At 50.4% G+C, this 22,504-nt stretch overlaps 2 protein-coding genes across 3 annotated transcripts; one reads left to right on the top strand and one right to left on the bottom strand.

The window, feature by feature from the left end:
• Nucleotides 1–46: 46 nt before the first annotated feature.
• Nucleotides 47–19,103, bottom strand: PLA2G6 (phospholipase A2 group VI). 2 transcript variants are annotated; one of them, XM_048959991.1, is made up of 16 exons: nt 18,666–19,103; nt 18,199–18,414; nt 17,171–17,351; nt 15,269–15,456; nt 10,327–10,423; nt 9,260–9,442; nt 8,946–9,054; nt 8,245–8,394; nt 6,530–6,620; nt 5,787–5,950; nt 5,142–5,292; nt 4,836–4,972; nt 3,506–3,660; nt 2,589–2,756; nt 1,544–1,617; nt 47–1,239 (listed from the first exon to the last, which is right to left on the bottom strand). In XM_048959991.1, exons 1-16 carry the CDS (start codon nt 18,848–18,850, stop codon nt 1,098–1,100), a joined length of 2,391 nt encoding a protein of 796 aa, XP_048815948.1. In that variant the 5' UTR covers nt 18,851–19,103; the 3' UTR covers nt 47–1,097. The 2 variants fall into 2 exon arrangements, with proteins under 2 accessions (XP_048815948.1, XP_048815959.1); XM_048960002.1 differs by lacking the exon at nt 8,245–8,394.
• A 166-nt stretch (nt 19,104–19,269) lies between these two features.
• Nucleotides 19,270–21,340, top strand: MAFF (MAF bZIP transcription factor F). Its single transcript, XM_048958551.1, has 3 exons — nt 19,270–19,363; nt 20,007–20,060; nt 20,808–21,340. Exons 2-3 carry the CDS (start codon nt 20,025–20,027, stop codon nt 21,219–21,221), a joined length of 450 nt encoding a protein of 149 aa, XP_048814508.1. The 5' UTR covers nt 19,270–19,363; nt 20,007–20,024; the 3' UTR covers nt 21,222–21,340.
• Nucleotides 21,341–22,504: the final 1,164 nt, after the last annotated feature.

Raw genomic sequence — 22,504 nt, 5'->3', positions numbered from 1 at the left:
ACTTTTGGTGTTCCGCAGGATGCAAACAAGACAACCACAGACCGTGTTACAACGGAACCAAATTCAAGGCTCTCTTTATTTCAAGTCCAGTTAGGTTTTGTTCACAGTAGTAGTCCATTCACTCAAAAGCAAATGATTTAAGTTTTCAGTTTTTCAGGTTACTCCAAAAAATTCCTTCCAGTGGATACACATCATTTATAAATATGCAAAATTTGCTGCAGAAACATCTAGTATAGAAGTCACACCGGGATTTCCAGCAGTAAAAAAGGTAAAATAAATCCAAATTGTCAGCATCTTTGGTGCAACCTGATGTCAGGTTCAATTGCACACTAACAAAAAAAGAGAATCTCTCTACCACGACAAGGCATTAGCTCTCATCTTGAGCTTGCCACGGACAGGACACAAGGTTTTCACATTTCAGCCCTCGAGCAGAGTATCACAGCACAACAGGGGGCATAAAACAGTTCTCGGGGGCTGCTCCCACCCCAGGTGCAGTCAGAACCCGAGCTGTCAGCTGTCACTGAGGGCAAAAGGGAAGGGCGTTACAGAAGCCAACTGGCTCTTCCAATGTCTGTCATCTGTTGCATCAATCTACTGCAGAAGGCTGCAGAATTTCTGCCCCCTTCTCAACCAAGTATATTGATCAAAGACAAATGCCTTTCACCATCTTACATGTTTTGAACCACCTTGTCCCAAGCAGGGAAGATAATCCTTGAAACTCTATCAGGTATTGGGCTATTGTGTGAGGTGGGAAGGAGTAAGGTGCTTTGTCAGTACTGCACAGACTGCAGCTGGCTCATGATAGCTGGGGATCTGGCTTCTGGGAAGGGCTGTACGCTCAGATAACAGGGCAGCAAAACAAAGCACAGTGGAGTGGAGATTAGCCTATAGTGGGACAGTAACTGTCAGTTTTTTTTACAGCTGTCCTGGAATACACATGTACGTGCACTGTTATCTATTAAATATGAGTAATTTCTAGTTATTATTAGCAGTGGCAGTCCCTTCCCCCACCTCAACATCTTGATTCAAGGCAAATCCAAGCTGCAGCATCTGCTGCTCCTTGCCTCTGGGATGCAGAAGGGACACTTCCAGGTCAGTCATCGGCAGAGATACTGCACCAGCTGCTCCAACTGCTCCCGCTGCTGGTAGATGTAGAGCTGGGTGTCCCAGAGGGCATTCACCAACACGCTGTCATTCACCTCGTCCAGCATCACATCTGTGTGTAGCTGAGGGCTGAGCCTGTGCACACCGAGACAATATCACCCTGAGTAGAACAGGGCAGCATGCACATCCACAAAGGATCCTCTTAGCATGCTCCAAATCCCAGTAACGGATCCCGGGTAAGGCATGCTCAGTGTGTCAGCTCTTACACTGTATTACAGCATCCTCCATTGTATCACAGGAGCAGTTGGATTGGGGGCAGGAGGCCAGGTCTGGGCTGGCACACCTTTGGAAGGGATGCGATTTGGGATGACACATGGCCACAGCCCGGTTCTGGAGAATAAAAATAGGTTTGTGCAGAGAGCAGAAAGGAAGCTCTTACCGGAAATATGGTATGTCCGTCATCTCACACCAGGCCCTGGCACGACTCACAGCTGGGCCATCTGCGTCAGTGCACTGTGGGAGAAGCAGGCCCATAGTTAGAGCCTGATGGCAGTGCTGCCCTCTCCCTGCCTCCAAGAGGCTCCCTGGCACCAGGCCGAACTACACGAGCCAGAGGGAAAGGGAAAAGCAGGAACAAGCGCATCCTGGATGGTGAAGATTAATAAAGTGGCTTTGTTACAGCATTCCTGATCCTTAGGACACGAGGAATTTTACCCTACAGATCCTCCTTCCATTACAGCACAAATTCACAAAAGAAATCCCCAGGGTGCACCTCCTTGGGATTTCAGCTTTACCCATTTCTTTTCCACAACCCAGAACCAGCCTGTGATATTGCAGGCCCTCTGTGCTATCGTGGCACAAAGAACGACTGGGGGAGACACAGGGATGCCCCCCCAGCTATTTTCAGGCTTTACAAAAAAGACATGAAGCAACAGAGTGAAGATTACAGTCAGAACCTCAATTCTGCTCCTTCTGACTTTCATTCATGCACAATACCTAATGAGCTTCCTCCTGAAGTATGCAAAATCATATGCCTATTACGCACTCCTAACCACAGCTATGAGCTGCTACTTATTAGTAACACTCCCACTCCTCTAGCACTTGCTAATTGTCCCAGTGGGAATCACAAAGCTGTTCTTAAGAAAAATTACTTGTTGTCATGCTGAAGCATGACTTTTTTTTTTGGTCCACATTGCTCAGACGATAATTCACGCTCCCTGGAAAGACTCCAGATCTCATGAACTGACACCTGCAAGCGTTCCTATGGCTCACTGACCACCATCCTGCCTTTACCTGCCCAAACAGGCAGAGAGGAATTCAGACCTGCTGTGCTCCCACAGTTTTTAAGCAATTCTTGAACTCTGGAGCTATTCCAAGGAAATACAGTTTTCTTTCAAACGGAAGAAACTGAAGACTGGAAACCTTTGCTCTCTCGCTGAGAGCAATTCCAGGGCTCTCCCTCTTTCCCTCCACCCAGTACTCACACAGTCCACCACCATCTTGCCGAGCTCCCTAGCCCCAAAGACTGTCTTTGCCAGTTCCCAGGGGTTGGTAGGACGGAAGACATCCACAGAGGACACCGGGACCTGGGGAGGTTTCCCTGTCCCCAGGGAAACCACCAACCCCAGTTTTCTTACTTTCTGCCTCTGACCCTGTGGACAAAAAAACCACATATATACTTCCAAGAACAGACAATTATGGCAGAACATGCATTTCACAGAAGTCTAGTGGATGATCTGAAAACCAAGGCAAAAGGCTCAGTAGCCTTTTCTCACCTCTGTTCTCCCACTTTATTAATGGCTGATGAGACAGCTTTAATCTACATGCCTTCAAAGGTAATAGTTACACCCTTTTGTGCCTTACAGGTCTAGATGTATTCAAGCCCATGGGATTCCCACAGAGACGACCAGATGGCTGTGAAACAGTCCAACTGATTCAGTCATTTTGGGAAGAAACCTCTCCTCTCTGCTACAGGGAGTTGTGGCTGCCACTACTGACTGATCTTCCTAAGCAACTGGGCACACCACAAAATTCACTGAGCAGAGTGCCCTACCATTGTCTTCTCCATTTTGAAAGGGCAGGAAAAGGCCTTGCAGAGCTGTGTCATGGGCCACACTACCACCATCTGAATCGTCTGTGCTAAAAGCAGCAAGTATATGCAAAGTCTGCCCCTATGATTCCTGCCTCCCCACCTCAAACCTTTGTCAGAAAAGGCATTTCACCTATCAGCCAGCATTCTCTACACATATCCCCCTTCCCATACAGTGTTTTCCAGGATACTGCAATACTAATTTGCTTTTCCACTGGAGAGAAGTTCATTCCCAATCCTTCTTCCCCTTTGAGGTGGCCCAGTGCAGTCAATGAAGCCCTAGCTACCTTTCAGTGCCAGGATTTCTCTCACCTTGTTGATCAGAGTCTTGTTGTACTCATGAATCTCTGCCATGGCATCAAGGGTTGGGTTGTTTGCTAGCAGCCCACCATCCAAAAAGCGCCCTATTGGCCGGAAATAAGTGGGAGCTGCACCACTGCAGCGAGCAGCACGCCATACCAACTGGTCTGAAAGGAGAAGGAGGAGCACAGAGGCCTCTTTCAGCAGCTCTTCTGTGTGAAACGAGCACCCCCCCCTTCACCTGCACAAGGCAAATCAGTAAGCCCAGAGTATAGAGATTGTTGTGTCTTTGTCCCAACAGCAGGGTTGGGTTTGTTATTTATTGGGTTTGTTGTTTTAGTGTTGTTGTTGTTTTTAACTTAAAAAGATTGTACATAGAAAAACAGAACCATGAAGGTTGGAAAAGACCTCTAAGATCACCTGGTCCAACCTCCAGCCCATCCCCACCATGCCCACTGGCCATGTCCTCAGTGCCACATCCACATGGCTCTGGAACACCTGCAGGGATGGTGACTGCACCACCTCCCTGGGCAGCCTGTGCCACTGCAGCACCGCTCTGAGACAAAATTGTTTTGAGTGTGGTTCTCCCCCAAACATTCCCTGCTCCTCCTTTGAAACTCCCCTGCCACAACTTGAGGCAACTCGCTTTTGTCCTGTTCTTACGAATGGGAGAAGAGGCCAATCCCCAGCTCACTGCAACCTCCTTTCAGATCCTTGTAAAGAGGGATGAAGTCTCCCCTAAGCTTCCTCCTCCTCAGACAGAACAACCCCAGTTCTCTCAGTTTTTCCTCGTAAGACTTGGGTACCAAGATGTCCTCATCACTTTCCTTACATTTTGAGATAGGAAAAATTCACTTCCCACTCACCACTACCCCAATTGTGAACCTGTCCCATTTGCTAAACAACGAAAGCAGCAAGCTGGAGCGGGTTTCATGGCTCAGTTACAAGGCTCCTCCATGTTACTTTGCTCCTGAGAGCCCACGGGAAGGTACACTGATTGCATGCAGGGGTCCTCTAACAGATCCTTTCTTCAAAATCCTCACTAGCCAGTCTGTGTTCATGGTACAAGAGAAGCCAATGGAAGAGGGGCGAGTAGAAAAGGGCACTATCACTAGGACCAAACCACCAACTCAGGAACAGGGATGAGCCATTGCTGAGAGACCTCAATTTTCAGAGCAACAGGAATCATACGATGCCTTGTATTGGAAGGGACAATTCAAAGACCATCTAGTTCCAATCCCATTGCCATGGGCAGGGTTGACAACCACTAAATTAATCTCCTGTGTCTGAAGGATTCCCCCTTGACTACCAACCATCTAGACTGCTGCATGCCAGTATTTACCTTTGGGCTGAGTGAGTGGTTTGAAAGTCGCAGCTGTCTTGTATTCAGTGGAGATTTTTGTCTCAGGTACGGGGTAATTCCGGAAGAGGTGGAGCTCAGCTGGCTGTCGGTCACAGAGAGTCCCTGTCACAATAACTCTGGGGGAAAGGAAACAACACACCAAAGATAAAATGTAAGAAAACCCATGCTTGTGGCTTTAATAGTCTGCACATCACGAGTCCTGCAGATTTGCTCAATGGAGATGCTAAGCATCTCTGCTGAGAGTCTCCCAGAAGAGCAACCAGCACAGCCCCAAGCAGGACTTACTTGGGTTTTTGGACATCTGTCATTTTGGTGTTTTCCCCAAATTCCTTCTTCAAGAACTCATCCAGGGGCTCTGACTCGTAGGGCCGAGACCCCCGGAACACCATGTCCTTCATGCGGAAGTACAGGCAGCGCATGTAGTCCATGGACTTCCCTGAGGCAGGCAACAGCATCAGCAGGAGTATGGGGAGGGAGGAAGGGCAGGCAAACAAACAGCACATCAGAGCTTGGACTTCCCAGGACCAGAAGGTGAAGGGAAGTAACACTCCCAACCCCATCCCTTTCCCAGGCTTTCTGCCACATGCTTGGCCATCAGCAGCACGACTGGGAAGGGCGAAAGAGGAAAGGTGAAGTTAGAGTTTAGTTTCCTAAAGTGCCAAGTCACCTAGTCATAAAATCAGGCTGGAGAGAGCAGGAAGAACAGAACATTGTGTTCCATCCCCTCCCCAAAATCCAGAAAGCTGCTCGATACCAACTGACACAAGAAGCAACTGCAAACCCAGGTCTAGGTTTTCTTTCACTGATGAACATCCCTCTTTTAGGTAGGGATAAAGGACTCTTAGAGAGGCAGTTCCCACCCCACACCCAATCCCACCCAGAAGAGTGCTAAAGGAGTGAGAAAGGGCCCATTGTTTGCACTGTCCTCACCATGTACAATAGCCAAGGCCAAGATGCCCCCAGTGCTGGTCCCCGCGATCCAGTCAAAAATCTCACGGATGGGACGGCCTGCAGCTTTTTCGATGGCCAGTAGAAGCTGGATGAGCACCAGGCCCCGGATGCCCCCTCCATCCAGACTCAGGAGGCGGTCGCAGCTGGAGAGACAGACACAGCTGATGAGAGCTCAGCACAGGGCCTGGGCATGGCAAACTGGGTCAGGAACAAGAAAACTGCTCTGGACAATCATAGAATGGCTTTAGTAGTAGTACACAGTAATGGATATTGCCTCAAACAAAATGTGGACAGTCCTAAGTTCCTGCTAGCAGCGCCTCAGTGCCAGCCCTCCCTCTGCTGTACACAGCAAGGTACACACAGACACCATCAGGGCAGTGCACTAATCAGCAAAGGAGGTGGGTGAGCATCAGGGCAGCAGCACATGGAGATGGAGACATCACTAAGCCGGAACAGCATTTGGTGCCCAGCAGCAGAAGGGAAAGACAGTGCAGGGGCTTCACCTGCTACTTCAGGCTCTGCTGCAGCTGCAGGAAGAAACAGGAGATGGTCCTTTATGAGAATGGAGATTCAAGGCAACAGAGTGGAAGGGGGGGCTTCTGGCATAAACTGCACCAAAGGACAGGGGATGCCACACCGATGAGCGTGGGTGAGAAGGAATTTATGTACACAGCATTAACTTTCAAGTGCACAGGAGTTGGAACAGAAACTCTCTCACTTACTTTCTCTCACCCTCTCTGGGTGAGTCCACGACATCCGGTGCCTTCAAGAACTGCCCAAGTGTTGCAGAAACATACAGAAGGTCCTTGTACCCTAGGGAGTCATGAACATTCAAGGGCAAAAAAAAATTAGAAACCATTTTGCTACCTGAACCCTCCAATGAGTGCCTCAGGGCTATCAGTCAACTAAATCATACTTAATGAATTAGAAAGCTTTTAATTATTCTTCCCACTTTCTCTCCGTACCCAGAAAGCTGATTATGGTACACAAAACTTCCCACCCAAAGGTAAACCATTTCCAGAGAAAACACCCAACACCTTTCCCAGCTGAATAAAGCTTTCTGCAGAAAACATAAGCCATCTTACCCATAACCAGAAGGTATCCCCTAAAATAAACTCCACACCAAAGAGGAGAAACCCCATGCTTCAGAGCAGGCATCTGGAGGGGTGCTAGCAGTGATAAAGGATTTGGAGAAGCAGAACAGGTGAGAGAGAAGGTAGAGCCTAGCAGCTTGCCCACTATGCCGCTTGCTGCAAGCCGTAAGATCAAACCTAAATCTACTCCTTTGAGGTAACCTAAGCAGGAAGGCTCTGGGGACAGGGTGGCTTGTCATTACCCCTCAGGTGATGTAAACCCAGGTCACCCTGGGTGCGGGGCACCAATCCAGCCTAGGTGAGAAGGCAGCCTGTGAAACCAAGAGAAGAAAGAACATGTGGAAGAGGTTAAATATCGCTGCCAGTGCACAAGTTGGGAGGTAGCTGGATGACAGAGAACACGATGAGGAGTTTCTTTGTAGGCCAGAGTCCCATGCTGGAAAAGGGTTTTTTTCTGGCAGCTTATGAGAGCTGAAACTCTCTGGTCACTTTCACAAGGCCGTGGTGAGAAGAAAGTCCTGGTGCCACCAGGCAGCGGTGACATGCTCCAGAGCCTGTGGGGGATTGACCCCTTGCCCCACTGGAAGGCCTCTGCAATGGAAACCACCAAGCTTGGGAGGGAAAGAAGACCATAAGCAGCTGTTATCTCCCTGAAAGCCCCCTGACATGTTGTCAGAGCCTCCCTCCGAGCCAAGCCAACTCATCCCACCCACTATCTGCCCCTGCTGCTTCTGCCCAAGTTCTGTAGCTCCCTGGAAGAGGAAAGTTTGATCCACGGGCTTACCCACAAAGCCTGGGTAGTGCAGAGTACTGGCTATGGCACTAACATATCTCTGTGTTTGGATCTTCCTATGGATGATATAAACCTTGTGCCTAGGGCCACTTATCCTCAGACTTCATCCCTTCCCTCTCCCAACAACTAGCTCCTGGGATATGAACAAGCAACACTTTGATATCCTGACGCACGACGTGACAGTGGGATGTCCTCAAGGCAAGTGCCTCCAATTCTGACATGACCCAGGGGATAAAATGCATGCAGGCAAACAAGTCCTATGCCTCTTCCAGGGGGGTGAGGGAGTGAGGGAAACAGCCTTCCCTTTCCTCTATGTAGAACTGCATTACTTCAGGTCCATAAAACAAAAGTTTAGAGCAGTAGACTTTACAGTACGCAAACAGGAAAAGCAGAGAAAACAAGAACCTGAATCCTGCAACAGCTGGATGAGGACAGACAGCTGAAAGTGAGAGCAAGGAGACAGTCCTCAGAGCAAAGGCTGCCCAAAGAACCAGAATGCTGTGAAGCCAGAAAAAAAAGGAGAGTGAGGGAGGGTCAGGGAAGGCTTTACCTAAGCTGTTGAAGCTGCTCCGCGGGGAAGGTTGGCCTTCCAGGAAGGAGGCGGCAGATGGTGCCAGACTTTGGGAGTCAGGAATGGTTGGGAGGCAGCGTTCGGTCCCTACAGTTTGCAGCAGGTCTAAGAGCACTTTCCGGTTCGCACCTTAGGTGATGGTGGGGGAGTCACAGATCAGAAAGAGAATCAGTGCACGCACACACCGGGGGCTCTGCCAAATTCACAGCAGCCTTGACCTTCATAAAACCTCTGGGATGACCCAGGAACAGCATGTCTTGGATCTCTCTGCCTTATCACAGGCAGCAGGATCTGTGGTCAGAAGGTGTGCCGCTTGAAGGGGATGCTGCACACTTCTTGCTGTGGAAGAACAGCCCATGCCTGCTTATGCCAAGGCTGTTCAGTCACACCATTATCCTGCTGTGAGCCTGCAGTGCCCAACACCACGGCTTGAAGAGCGGGTGTGTGTGCCAGCTTTTTCTCTTGCTTCTCTGCCTCAGAGGAGAAATTAATCAAGGACTATTAATATGAAGCCTATGGCACTAGCTCAGCAACTGCCAGCAACTAGAAGCTGGGAGAGCATCTTGGAGAAGCATTGCCTATGCCTGGCCTATTTTCACCTCTCCAAAGCACTCTTTTAGCCAAGAAGGGGAGACAGAATGGTAGGTTCATCCTGTAGAGCTGCTCAGGTAGTCCCTCACCTTTGCTGTTCCTGGCTGCCAGCAGCCCTGGCGTCTCCCCGAAATCATTAGGGATCTCAACATCTCCTCCAAACACAACAATTGCTTTGATCATATCCAGATGGTCATGCTAGGAGACAAGAGAAAGCTCAGTCAAAAGCCACGATTTCCTCAGCTATATCCCTCATTCCCTCCTTCCTCTTTTCATTAGCCAAAGCACACGCAAGGAAGTTCCCCCTGAAAGACAACAGCCAACATTTCAAAGGGATCTGCCTCTGCCTCAGCCCTTCAGGGAAATGCCTTCTTCTCCTCAGCAGCCTCTGCAAAAATCTCACCTTCATGGCCAGATGCAGTGGTGTGTTGCCATCCTGACCTTTGGCATTGGTGTTGGCCCCGTGTGTCAGCAGTACCATGGCACAGTCAAAACGACCTCTCTTGACTGCAATGTGCAGGGCCATGTCAGCTGTCCGGCTGGTCAGGTTCACCTCAGAGCCATACTTCAGCAGCAGCTGTGTCATCTGTGCTCAAGCATGCACATGCCAGGCGAAGAAAAGAAAAGCAATCATGAAGGCAACTCACACAGGCCAAGTCTCACGGACAAGCAGGGCAAGAGCAGCAAGCTTTAAACCTGGACTTGGAACTAGTTGGTAGGTTCACCATCTGCTACAACTTCTGGATGTTTTGAGTCTTATTTGTGAGTGTAACAACTGGCTGAGATCAATGGAGAAAAACAACTCAAGTCAGAATCCCTGCAGACTGAAGGGAAGTTTGCTTTTTGATCTCTGCAAGCCAAACGTACTCATTTTGCAGAAAACCTCCGCAGGATGCTTCTGAGAGGGATGTGATACTGCAGGAGGGAAAACAGTCCTTCCATTGGAGCACTCTCTGCTTGAAACAAGCTCTTAAACCTGCACCAGCATAATACATCACATCACTGATCTGGTTTTCTCTGGCAGAAGGTGACTGCAACCTATACACCATCACCAGGTGCCCACCTCACAGTTTTTAAAGCATCCAGCTGCTTCCTTTCTTGAAATCGGCAGGGAATGAGACAAGAGCTCCCCCCAGGGGTAACCGTGCTTCAGTGACAGCGGTACAATCTCTCCCCAGTCCAAAGGGAAAAGGAACAAGCTGGCAGCTGACAGCCAAGGATGAATTACTAGAACAAGCACACACCAGTCTTTTTTGTATTGCAAGGCTCCACTGCTCCCTGCAGCAAACAGCACCGATCAGCAGAGGGCAAACAGAATCAAACAGCCTCAATCAACTCAGCAGCAGGGCTGTCTCGTGGACAGCTGGCTGGGCTCTGACACAAGTACTCAGTGAAGGGCCAGGTCAGCAGCGAAAGGAATTAACCAGGTGCTGGGGGGCAGCACAGGATCTCGCCATGGACTCTATTTACCTCCGCCTTCTTCGCCCAGTGCAGCGGGACGGCTTCATGGCGCGGGTCCCTGGAGTGGACCTGGCTGGCATCCACCTCGAGGATAGCCTGGGCACACCTGGAAAACATCAGATGAAGGGATGGGTGTCTGCTGTCTTAGTTCAAGACCTCACTCCTGTCAGTACCTGCCTTCTGCACGGAGCCCTTCAGGAAGCCCTTCAGCAGCAGCTGGCTGGCTGCAGCACCTGCAAGCTCCTCAGCTGCAAAGCAGTTTTATTTTTGCTGTTTGCAGAAAGGAAGGGAGAAGCAGGAAGCATACAAGCAGCACAGTGTTCAAAGACTGCATAATCCCTTCCCAATTCCAAGTTGGGAGCAACACCTGGGTGCTTCCCCAATATAGGAATATGATATTTCTGGAAAATCTGAAGAGCTGGAGGGAAACATGCCCTCTCTCATCCTTCTCCCCATGGAAATTTGGGGATAAAAGTAAAATAGTTCAATACTTGCTGAAATTACCAACCTACTTGCCTAGGAGAGAAAAAAAATCACATCTATTGTGAGTACTGTCCAGTGCCTGCAAATGTCCACTCCAAAACAATGCCAAGTTGTAAAAGTGATGAAGCCCAATTGCAAAATAAGGAACCCAAGCATGTTTTTGGCTTGTGAAGGTCTCTCTAACATGGAAAGTAGTTTTGAAAATGCTGAAAAAAATCAGTTGGCAGCAGTTCAACTATGAGTCCTTCTTGTAGGACTGGGACACCATGAAAATAAGCATTACAAAGCACATACAAAGAGAATTAAATTTGTCCGTGAAAAAGAAAACAGGAAATAAGTATCATGTCTTTTGATTCAGGTTCAAAGTGTATTAATTAAGGGCCAAGAGTACCATTGGCCCACAGGAGACAGGAAGAAATAGGCTTTGGAATGAAAGCTTATTAGGATCAAAGCACTCAAAGGCAGGGTTACAGCAAATTAATGATTTTTAAGCACTGGTAAGTCATCTTCTCACAGCTTACTGTGAGAAAAAAGTAGTTCATAAACTCTTCTTTTTTGTGTGTACGTGTCTTTCTCTTGATATCTGGTACATGTAGGAGAATGACTGTAAATATGCCCAAGTGAACCTGCAGATGGGAACACATAGTCCAGAGAATGGAAAAGTGCAGGAAAAAAACATGAAGGCAGAGATATGGGAAAATTGAGGTTTCAGCTTCAAAAGTTACTACTCTTACTCTGAAACTTCTGTGGGATGCCAAGGAATGGGATGGCAACATCTGGAGGGACTTGGACTCCAAGATTGAGTTTAAGCTGGAAGGGCAGGGAGGTGGTGGCAGCACAACCCTGAAGAGGCAGAAGTGAATGGACAGAGAAGTACAGATCACACGTACTTATATCCTGAAAGAGTTAAAGGAATAACAGAGATTGGCAGCAGGGAGGGGAAGGCATGGAGTTTGGTGACTCAGTGTAGTGGCGCTGCATCTATCTACTTATTAATGGGTGAAAAAGACCCACAGCCCACAACGATCGGATCTGAGAACACGCTCAACTCCAAGAGATCAGGGATTCCGACAGGCAGCCGTATTACAACATCTCTGCCATATCACACGTTGTGTGCAGCAGTTCTAAAAGCAATTGCAAATCTTGCCAAATCATTGTCATCCCTCAGAAATTGGTGTATTCTAGAAGAAGGCATTAGTCTAGAGCAGCAGATGGGGATGGCTTATGCACTAATTACAGGAGCCAATGTGGACAGGGCAGTCACGAGAGCTACTGGTAACAGAGGCACCTTACCAATACCTTGAAGGGAGCTGAGGTCGTAATTTCCGGGCCATCTTTATGGGTGGTGAATAAATGAAAACCAGCAAAACCAAAAGGAGTTTCCTCACGGGTGATGAGGAAACAAAGGTGAAATGATCTTGTGCAAGCTGGTGTCCCACAAGAAACAGACGGGATCACAACACCTGAAATGCTGTGCCAATGGCAAGTCATCCCCCTCCACCACACCTGCCACCTCAAGGCAAAGCACTGGCAAATGTCAGCACAGCAGGAAGGAAGGCTTGGCAGGTCTCCCACTGAATAGTAGAGGACGCTTGGTGAATGACTGTAGATCAGAAAGAACTGAAGAGTCACCCCCAACTCACAGTTACAGGATTGCGAGCAGTCATGCAGACATGGCTACACTCACAGAAAACAAATAAACAACCAAAAGCAACAGCACGAAATTCACAACTCTGGTACTGACTAGGAAGAAAGTTGTTTGGCAGCAAACCAAGGAACAAGAAGCCTTTGATGCCTGCAAAAATCGAGCATGCACAACTAGACACCCATAGACAAGGATATACATCTGAACTAGAACTACTCTAGATGGCACACTCTGGTGGGAACTGTGGCAAATGCCTGGGACAAAAAGTCAGCAAGGAGACACCCTGTATCTCCTGTGGAGGAAGCTCCCCCTTACGACCAGTTAACAGAAGAGCATAAAATGATGCCTGGTTTTACCAACGAATGGCTACTGGCTAAAGTCAATGGAAAGCAGTTGCATATGCTCAGTTCCCAGAAATTCCACTGGGGCAAACAGGTGTACAGGCATCCAATCCCTGGCCACCCCAGGAGGGAAGGCTCACTGCTTCCACACCAGCAGCTGGGTTGTATACAGAAACCTCACAATGCAGCTACTGGGCTGGGCCCAAGAAGTTGGCATATTCATTACCTGGCATGGGGGGCAAGCACAGGGCAACAAGATTGGAAACACATACAAGAATATATCTAAAAAATAAGGCACATCTCATTCAATCAAAAGATGCAAAATAAGAGGGAAGCAGATGACACAACCTCTTGTAAAGTACATGCTCAATATAAATGTTCATATTGCTTGTGGATGTTGATGAGCTCATTTGTGCTTGCATGGGACACTGCTCACAATCGAACCCCTTTGTTATTCCACATGTATGTGTACATAACTGCACTATTTGTATGCAGATACACTTAAGGGCCATGTGTAGACCCCAAGGAAAAAGAAAACAGAGTCAGTGGGCTTTGAATACCTGGCAGGTTGATTAAATTGTCTCACTGTCCTCATTGATAGGGTGCTGATATATATTCACTGTTGTGGATAGACATCAGTACAGTTCCTTGTTAAACCTAACAAATCCATTGATCAGTGGAGCACAACTGAAGCATTAGAATAACTCAGTCATCAGTATGGACCTCCTCACCAAATACACTGTGAGCAAGGAACACACTTCATTGGATGTAATGTCCAAGACTGGCCTAAAGAGCCAGCAACAAATTGAATATTCCACATCGCCCACCATCCACAAGCTAAAGGCTTAACTGAAAGAATGCATGGGATGCTGTAAGAATAATTTAAAATGTTAAACAGTACTTAAACTTTACAACATTGAGTTTATTTATATCTTACTAAAGATTGTGAAATTGCAATATTCATAATCAAACACCCTATGATCAGATCACAACGCCTCCAATACAAAATATGATGAAGACTGAAATTCTTCTGGATGCTATCTCTCTCCAAGTATTAACCACAGGGGAAAGAGAGTTGTTTACAATGATGAACTGTGTGGTGAGATCATAATAGGCCACGATCTACCAATCTAGATGTGATAATTCATATAATAACTTGAGAATGCAGTGCGGCTCTGTACTCCAACTTCTCCCCTTATTCTACATCCTCTGTTCACACCTGACTCTTAAAGTCTCTGTATTCCAAGTATTTTCCATAGACACTGTGCCTCACCTGAGGAAGACAGCACTGGAATTATACTAGTGGCATCACAAAAACTGAAGTGCAACTGAAAAAGTGCAAGCCTGTGTGAGCGATTGTCCCATGTCAGGTTACCAAACCCAGAGTAATATTATCTGAAGGAACTGGAGCAATGGCCTATGTATTACTGCAAGGAGATGACACTCATATTTTCCTTCCTTATCATGGGTTGCTTTGGAGTCTTGCTCTACAAGCACAGACAATCTCTGTGAGACCAGTGTGTAAACACTTGGCTTTGGTTGGCCTCTACTGGAAACAACTCCTCATTGTTATTCTTTCTCAGTAGCAAACACAGAGCGCTTGACGCCTGTCCTTACACAAGGTTTACATTGAACAAAGGTAACTGCTGCCTTCAATTTGGTAGTAACTGCTGCATGCTAAGGATCCTTATGCTGAGTGGTGATGAACTATCTCCTTCAACACCAGAAACACTGCTCTGAGTTTGAAAGTACACGGTGCCTCAACACAACCAATGAATTAACTACTGTGAAGCACGTTCAGTGTCCTCAGGACTTAATGCATCGAATGAAACAATCTACTGGCTGATTGCTGTGTGGCTTAACTCCACGACAGGAGGAGCAGGACTCCTAACTCAGAACACTGTATGTTTTTAATGTTTATTTTCCTGTATGTTTTGTTACCTGCCTCTGTATATCACACTGTCCCACACTGCCAGCCTCAGCAGCAGGCACTTGTGAGAAAGGAGAGGAATAAGTTAAGAGAAGAAGTCTGGATGAGGACAGATTGCCAAGGAGGATTGTAAATACGCTCAAGTGACCCTGCAGATAGAAAAATGCAAAGCAGGAAGAGTAGCAGCATAGGAAAACGCATCTAGCATACCCAGCATGCCCACTGCTGCTTGTCCTGAGTGTCTGACACCTGTAAGTAGACAGCATGGATATTAGGTGGAATTGGAAGCACCCTACTGAGTGCTGGGGCTCCTGCCTTGTGCAGAGTAGATGAGGGCACAGTGAGAATCAAAGTACAGTAGTAAATTATGTCAGTGCAAACCCCTGATAAACAAATCTGTGACCCTCCAGCACGGAGCAAGCCTAGCGGGGCCTGTAGTGGTGCTTGTGTGTGCCTGCTTGCTTGCTGCCCAAAGGAACCCACAGTCAGCAAGGTAATGGCCTGTGGTTGCTCCTGCCACATGCCTGCACTGACTCACACAGCTTTACTTACCCCTTCTGCGAGTACTTCAGAGCTGCATGGATGGGGTAGCCCACTGTGCCCATGACATTGCAGCTGGCACGGCACTTCAGCAGAGAGCGAACCATGTCCTCTTTGCCCAGCTGACAAGCAAGATACAGAGGGGTCAGCCCTTCGTGGCTCAGGTGGTTCACGCCAACAGTCGGGGCACTGCTCAGGAGCTGAGAAGAGCAAGAAATAAATAAATAGAAGACAGCATTCACTGCAACCAGCAGCTTCTTCGTATCAGCTACCACATCCAGCCAGCAGGCAGGAGCTCACCCTTCCCTGCAGTTCCACCATTGCTTCAGCTACAAATGTGACTGTTTAAAATACATGTGGGAAGACGTTCGAAGGAATTCTTCTCTTCTACCTGTAAACTTCAGATCCGCTGCATGCTAACTGGTTGCCCTGATTTTCATACTTAATTTTTTTTCCACAGCAGCTTATGCAGTGCTATGTTTCAGATTTGTGATGAAAATAATGCTGATAAAGTAATGTAAAGTAATACAACGTTTTAGCTGTTGCCAAGCAGCGCTCACACAGAAACAAGATTTTTTTTCTGTTTCTCAAGCTGCCTGTAAGCAAGGCTGGGGTTGCACAAGGTACTGGGAGGGGACACAGTCAGTACAGCTGACCCCAACTAACCATTCCATACCATACAAAGCTGTGCCCAGCAAACGAACTCGGGGAGCAGGCTTGGAAAGCTTCTGTTGCTCAGAGAGTGGCTGGCTGTAAGCAATTGTGTTTTACATCGCTTGTCTCCTCCCCTGCTCCCCCATTTTTTTTGTCCTTTCTCATTAAACTGCCATTTTTCCTCAGCCCACAAGTTTTCTAACGTTCACCCTTCTGACTCTCTCCCCATCCACCCAGTTGGGGGAGGAGTGGGGTGCGAGTGAGTGGCTATGTGATGCTTTGCTGCTTATAGAGGTTAGGCCACAACACCAGTTTGTTACAAGAAACTAACCCACTGCCATACAGTGGGAACACTGAAAGCCCCAGTGTGCACAAGAAAAGCAGGAATTTATTTTCCTTGGTGTAGCCGGGAATTGAAAGAGAAACAAGCTCAAGATAGTTCAAAACTGAAAGTATATCTTTAACAAGCTGAGCTGCCACCATTAGAGACATACAGGAGGAAAACATCTTTATAATACAAAGGTCCTAACTGTCCTGCCCCACAGTGTGGCAAACCCTGATTGTTCATCATCCCTCTGCCACCACACATTAGGAAATCTCTCCATTGTCTGGCAGGCAACAGGAGAGCTGTCACAAGAGGCATTGGGCAAACACAGCTGGTGCAGCTGCAGGCGAGGGCCTGTCTGGCACCCGGTCCAGACCTGAGGAGCAAAGCGGAAAGGAACCCACAGCCTTGCAAACCCAGTCACTCTGCCTCGAGGCTCTGATTGTGTCACCAGAACTGCTCAGTTCCAACAGGTTCTGCAGGCTCGGGAAAGCCCAGGGCAGCTCCAAACCAGAGCCTGAGTTTGCAGGCAACACACACACCCTTGGTAGCCTGAAGGCCCTTTTTGGAGTGCTCTACCCAGATCTAAAAGTCCTCTTGGGAGGAGATGTTGAAGGGACAGCCAAAGGTCTGAGGAAAGTTAGGATTAAGGCTAGAAGCAAATGCCAAAGGATATTTTCTGAGGAAACCACTGCTTTACAACCCTGTTCCACTGCAGGGTGGAACATGGAACCTGCTTATGGAAACTGCACCAGTAAGTAGGGAGGAAGAAAGGGGCTGAAACCAGGTTCAGGCATTCCCATGGATGCTGCAGCAGAGCTAGCTGCCATTCACTACCCCAGACTGCAGCCCCTGTCTATCATCCTCTCTTTCTCTCTCAGCATAGAAAGGAAAAGTTCCAATCCCCCTTCTCCCAGCTTTGAGACTGCTCCCACCTCAATAATATAGGGGTTGCTTCCTCGCACAGCATAGTGGAAAACTGTCTCTCCTTTCCTGTCTGTAATATCCACTCGCGCACGGCAGTCCAGCAGCTCCTGCAGGCAGGCCATGTCTCCCTTGCGGCACGCCAGGTGCAGAGGAGTGCAGCCATCTTCACTGTCTGTGCTATTCACACAGCTGTAAGAGAAGAAGAAATGTTACAGCATAGAGAGGCTGCAAAGACAAGGACCTACCTCTGCAAAGACCCAGCACTACCATGGACCCTCCTCCTGACACACAGCCCCTTCCTCTGTGCATGCCCAAAAGGCAGCTCTATCTGCCCACAAGAAGAGAGAATACAGACAGCAGTCAGCAACCAGGCAGAGATGCTGTGATCGATCTCTTGATACGCTGGTTGCTGGTTTCCTCTACCCTATGGGAATGTTCCTACAGAAAGAGAATGAGAGTTTGTGATCAAAACCCTTTTCCTCTCTTGCAGTTTACAGTGAGCAACACCCTCTCTCTGAAAAACAGGTCCACAAGGGTTGCCAGTCTTCAGCAAAAATAGTTCAGTCTTTCTCAGGCTTGTTTAGACTGGAGAATAGATGGCACTGGGGAGACCTCATTACTGCCTTCCAGAACTTTAAGGGTGTTTACAAACAGGAGGAGAACTGACATTTTACATGGTCTGATAGCAATAGGTCAAAGGGGAATGACTTTAAACTAAAAGAGAGGAAATCTAGATTGGATGATAGGAAGAAATTCTTTACTCAGAGAATGGTGAGGCACTGGCACAGGCTGCCCAGAGAAGTTGTGGGTGCTCCATCCTGGTGGTACTCAAGGCCAGGTCAGGTGAAACTCTGGGCAGCCTGAGCTGGTGGGCGACAGCCCTGCCCAAGGTAGGGGAGTTGAAACTAGATGATCTTTAAGGTCATTTTCAACCCAGGCCATTCTGTGAGTCTATGATCCAGAGCAGCAGGATTAAAGACACCTCAGCACAGCCCAAACAACACCAGGCCCACAGGAGACTGCTCCACATTCTCACCTTAGTACATGGTTGTGTCGGAAGGTCTCATGCATGCCAACCTCCACTGCTACATGTGCCGAGGACCAGCTGGGGTGGTTGCGGATGCAGTCAGTGAGCTGCTGCAGATCCTCCAGCGACAGGGGCTGGGCTGAGCTCTCATAGAATGGCCGCAGGTGGCCAGCATAGCGCTCAAAGCACACCAGGGCTTCTGCTTCATCATCGAGGTGGAAGAGCCTGGAGGAGAGGCGAAAGGGAGAAGTAAGCATAGAATCATTAAGGGTACAAAGACCTCTAAGATGATCCAGCCCAACCTCCAGCCCATCCCCACCGTGCCCACTGACCACATCCCTCAGTGCCACATCCACACGGCTCTGGAACACCTCCAGGGACAGTGACCGCATCACCTCCCTGGGCAGCCTGTGCCACCGTGCTCTATCAGGCCTCCCTCCAGGCTCTAAGCAGACACCTGAGGGCCCAGCACCTACCGAAAGGCCACCCCCGGGCTCTGCGGGTTGACCAGCACTCCGTCCCAGCAGCGGCCGTTGCTGTAGAGTCGCACCCGGCCGTCCTCCCGCAGGCTGCTCTGCCCCGAATAGTCAGCGGCGGGCACCTCTTTCACGCGGTACGGACTGCTGAACGCCTGGCTGAAGAGCCGCCCGAGGAACTGCATGGCACGCAGCTCCCCAGCTCGACCTTGCGAGAGACAACCGAGGACTGAGAACCCGGAGCCGGCAACTCTCGGTTCCTGTACCGCCTTCCCCTTTACGGGAAAAACGGCCGTTTCCCCGCAGCGCCCGCGGGGCCTAAGGTGAGCCAAGGCCCGCAGGCCCCGCCGCCCTCACTGCCCCAGAGCGGACCAATCAGCTGCGCCGCTCTCGGGGAAGGGCCAATGGGGAGGGGCCAGCGGGCCTCCATCCCAGAGAAGGGCGGTGGAGAGCTGAAGGGAGAAGCCGCGCGCCGCCATCTTTGAAAAGGGCGGAGAGGGCGGGGCGGGGCCGGGCCCCCCGGGGGCGGGGCGAAGGAAAGGTGACGTCACCGCATGACTGTGTTTTTATGAATGAAAGGAATCCGCGGGTGAGTAATCGCGCGGAGCTCGGGTCGGAGCGCAGCGAGCCCGACCGCCCGCCCCGCCGCACCCCTCCTGCGTAGCGCAGCACAGCGCCGCGACACGACGCGGCCTCCGGTAAGCCTCCAGCGGGGTCGGGGCGGGGGATCGGGAGTTTCCGGAGTAGGGCGGGCGGTGGGAGCTCGGAGATCGCGTCTCACCCCCGGCCCTGATTGCATCAGCTCAGCTCCTCCCGTGCTTCGCCCCCAACGGCACTTTGGCGAGGGGGGGGGTGGAGGAGGGTGGTCTGGAATTGGGGCCGCTTCGGGCACCGGGCCCTCTCCTCCCGTAATGGCGGAGGGGAGAAAAATCAGCCCCCCCCCGGCGTCATCTCTGCCCCGAGAAAGAAGAAAAGTGGCGGTCGAGGGGTACAGAAGGAGTGACTCTTACCCCCCTCCCCCCCACCCCCCCCCGGCGCTGCTGAATCACGGTGAGACGGCGCCCGATCGCCCGTCCCCGCGACGTGGCCGCGGCCCTCACCCTTCGACCCCACCGCGGGCCTCGGCCAGGCTCCCCCCGTGCTGCCCTCCTCCGAGGGAGCTCCCCTGCGCCCTCGGGGAGGGCCTTCCCTCGTTGTTGTGGTTGTGTGCCATTATTATGAGCTTCATATAAAGGAGTGAGGTGGAGCTGGGCGGGGATCGGCATCACTCTCCGTGTCCCCGTATCACTCTCCGTATCCCCGTGCTGGCACTCATTCGCTCTTCCCTTGGGTGTTTTATAGGGCCGGTACGGGGCGACCATGGCTGCAGATGGGCTGTCCACCAAGGCACTAAAGGTGAGCGCTGGGGAAAATGAGGGATGTGGGGGGCCAGCAACAGGTTCTGGCATCAGGAGGTCCAGGGTCACAGAATCACAGAATGGCCAGGGTTGGAAGGGACCTCAAGGATCATGAATCTCCAACCCCCTGCCACATGCAGGGACACCAACCTCCCCATTGACCAGGCTGCCCAGGGCCCCATCCAACCTGGCCTTGAACACCTCCAGGGACGGGGCATCTGCAACTTCTCTGGCCAGCCTTTTCCAGCACCTCACCACTCTCATAGTAAAGAACTTCCCCCTGACATCCAGCCTAATCTTGCCCCCCAACTTAAAACCATTTCCCCTTGTCCTGCTGTTATCTACCCTTTCAAAGAGTTGATAAATCAGGATCAGGAAGTCTGGTGCTAGGCATTGGCACTGGGAGAAGTCCAGCATGAGGGATAAGCATTGAGGAGGTCCAGCATGGGGAGCTGGCAGTAGGAACTGCAGCATGGGGAAATCACACTGGGGACGTCCAGCCTCAGGGAGCCCCAGCATGAGGAATTGGCACTGGGGCTGCAACATGAGGGATTGGCCTTGGGGTCCAGGAATAGCATTGGGGTTGGGGGGGGTCCATCACTGGAGAGATCCATCACTGGGGATTGGTGTTGGGGAGTGGAAAAAGGGGTTGGCATTTGGGAAGGGTCTAACACTGGTGCTTGGCACTTGGTGGTCTTGTGCTGAGGATTGGCATTGGGATCTCACCTGCTCCTCCACCCGACAGGTGAAGCGAGAGCTCGGAGAGAACACACCGCTGCTGTCTGATGAAGAGTTGATGGGGCTGTCGGTGCGGGAGCTCAACCACCACCTGCGAGGCCTTTCCAAGGAGGAGGTGGCCAGGCTGAAGCAGCGACGACGGACGCTGAAGAACAGGGGCTACGCTGCTAGCTGCAGGGTGAAGCGTGTCTGCCAGAAGGAAGAGCTGCAGAAGCAGAAGATGGAGCTGGAATGGGAGGTGGACAAGCTTGCCCGGGAGAATGCTGCCATGCGCCTGGAGCTTGACACTCTCCGTGGCAAGTATGAGGCCCTGCAGGGCTTTGCCCGCACTGTGGCTGCCCATGGGCCACCTGCCAAAGTGGCCACTGCCAGCGTCATCACCATCGTCAAGTCCGGTGCCAACCAGGCTGCCTACTCCTAGTGCTGGCCCCGTCCCTCGGCTGGGCACTGTCCCCCCCAGGGCGTCTTCCCCTACATACTTGAGGCTCTCCTTTGCTGGGAGCTGCACCCTAAATCCTTCCCTCTGGTCCCCAGACCTCCGCTTGTGACTGCCACCATATGTGTGCCGGGTGGGACAGCACCTTATTGGAGATCCCATGGGGGAAGCCCAAAGCCCGGCACTGCCCTGTGGTCCCATCCCTTGCTGCATCAGTGGGTGCGTGCAGGAGGGGATGAGTCCATGTGAATGGATGGAGGCAGGGAAACACCCCCACGGCTCCAAGCTGGCAGGAAAACACAGTGCACCCCATTTTTTGGGAGAGCTGAGTGCAGGGCAGGCGCTCTCAGGAGCATGTGCCAGAGAGGGAAAGGGGGAGAGGGTTTTGCAGAAGGATGAGGATGAATGGGGTCAGCATTGGGCCCAGGGAGAAAAGGTGGAGATGGCAAGAGAATGTGCAGGTTGGAGGGGAACAGAAAGTGGCTGCAGGTCGGGGTGAGTGGATGGCATAGCACTGTGACAGCAATGGAGGGGGACCCTTGGGCAGGAGACATCCGGGGGCTGCGAGACAAAAAGGAGACGTGGAGGGGCTGTTTTCTCCCCATCACGCACATCCTTCACGCCTCTTTGTGACCTGAGTGAGACACTCAGCCTAACTGGGCGCCTGGAACACAGAGGCAGTGGCAGGAAGGAAGTGGAGGCAGCTGGAGTGCAGATAACTGCTGTTTTGCTGCACACAGCCCCGCTTGGATGGCCCCGCCAAGCCCCGCGCTCCACTAGCTCCAGGGCTTAGGCTGCACAAAGTGAGGAAACAGAGGGGTTTGGAGGGCAGAGCATCCAACTCCTGGGAGATGCCTGGCAGGCAGCTTCTCCCTTGGGTTTTCCTCCAGCTTGGACATCAGCACAGAGGTCTGGGCATCGCCACGCCAGCCGCCCTCGGCTGCAGCCTCCGTCCCAACCCAGAGAGGTGCCCGCCCCGAGGGCACTGTTAGCATCCCCTCTATCCCACTCCCCCTGGGTTTATTTATTGCACGAACCTAAGTTATTTTCACGTCCTCTTTGCCATTCCGCCTCTCGGCACAGCCAGGATGTTGGTACAGAGCCGTACTTTATATTTTATATATGCAAATCACATTTTATCTTATATAGAGCAAAAAGAAAAAAAAAAAATACTATTTATTTTCTGACTTACAGTATGTGTCCTACCTGAGTCCTCTGTATTTTGTAGACTTTACAAATAAAGTGAGTTCTTTTGGTTTTTTTTCCAC

Source organism: Lagopus muta, chromosome 1 (genome assembly GCF_023343835.1).
Source record: "Lagopus muta isolate bLagMut1 chromosome 1, bLagMut1 primary, whole genome shotgun sequence".
Taxonomy (NCBI): domain Eukaryota; kingdom Metazoa; phylum Chordata; class Aves; order Galliformes; family Phasianidae; genus Lagopus; species Lagopus muta.
This window is presented reverse-complemented; position numbering and strand designations above follow the sequence as displayed.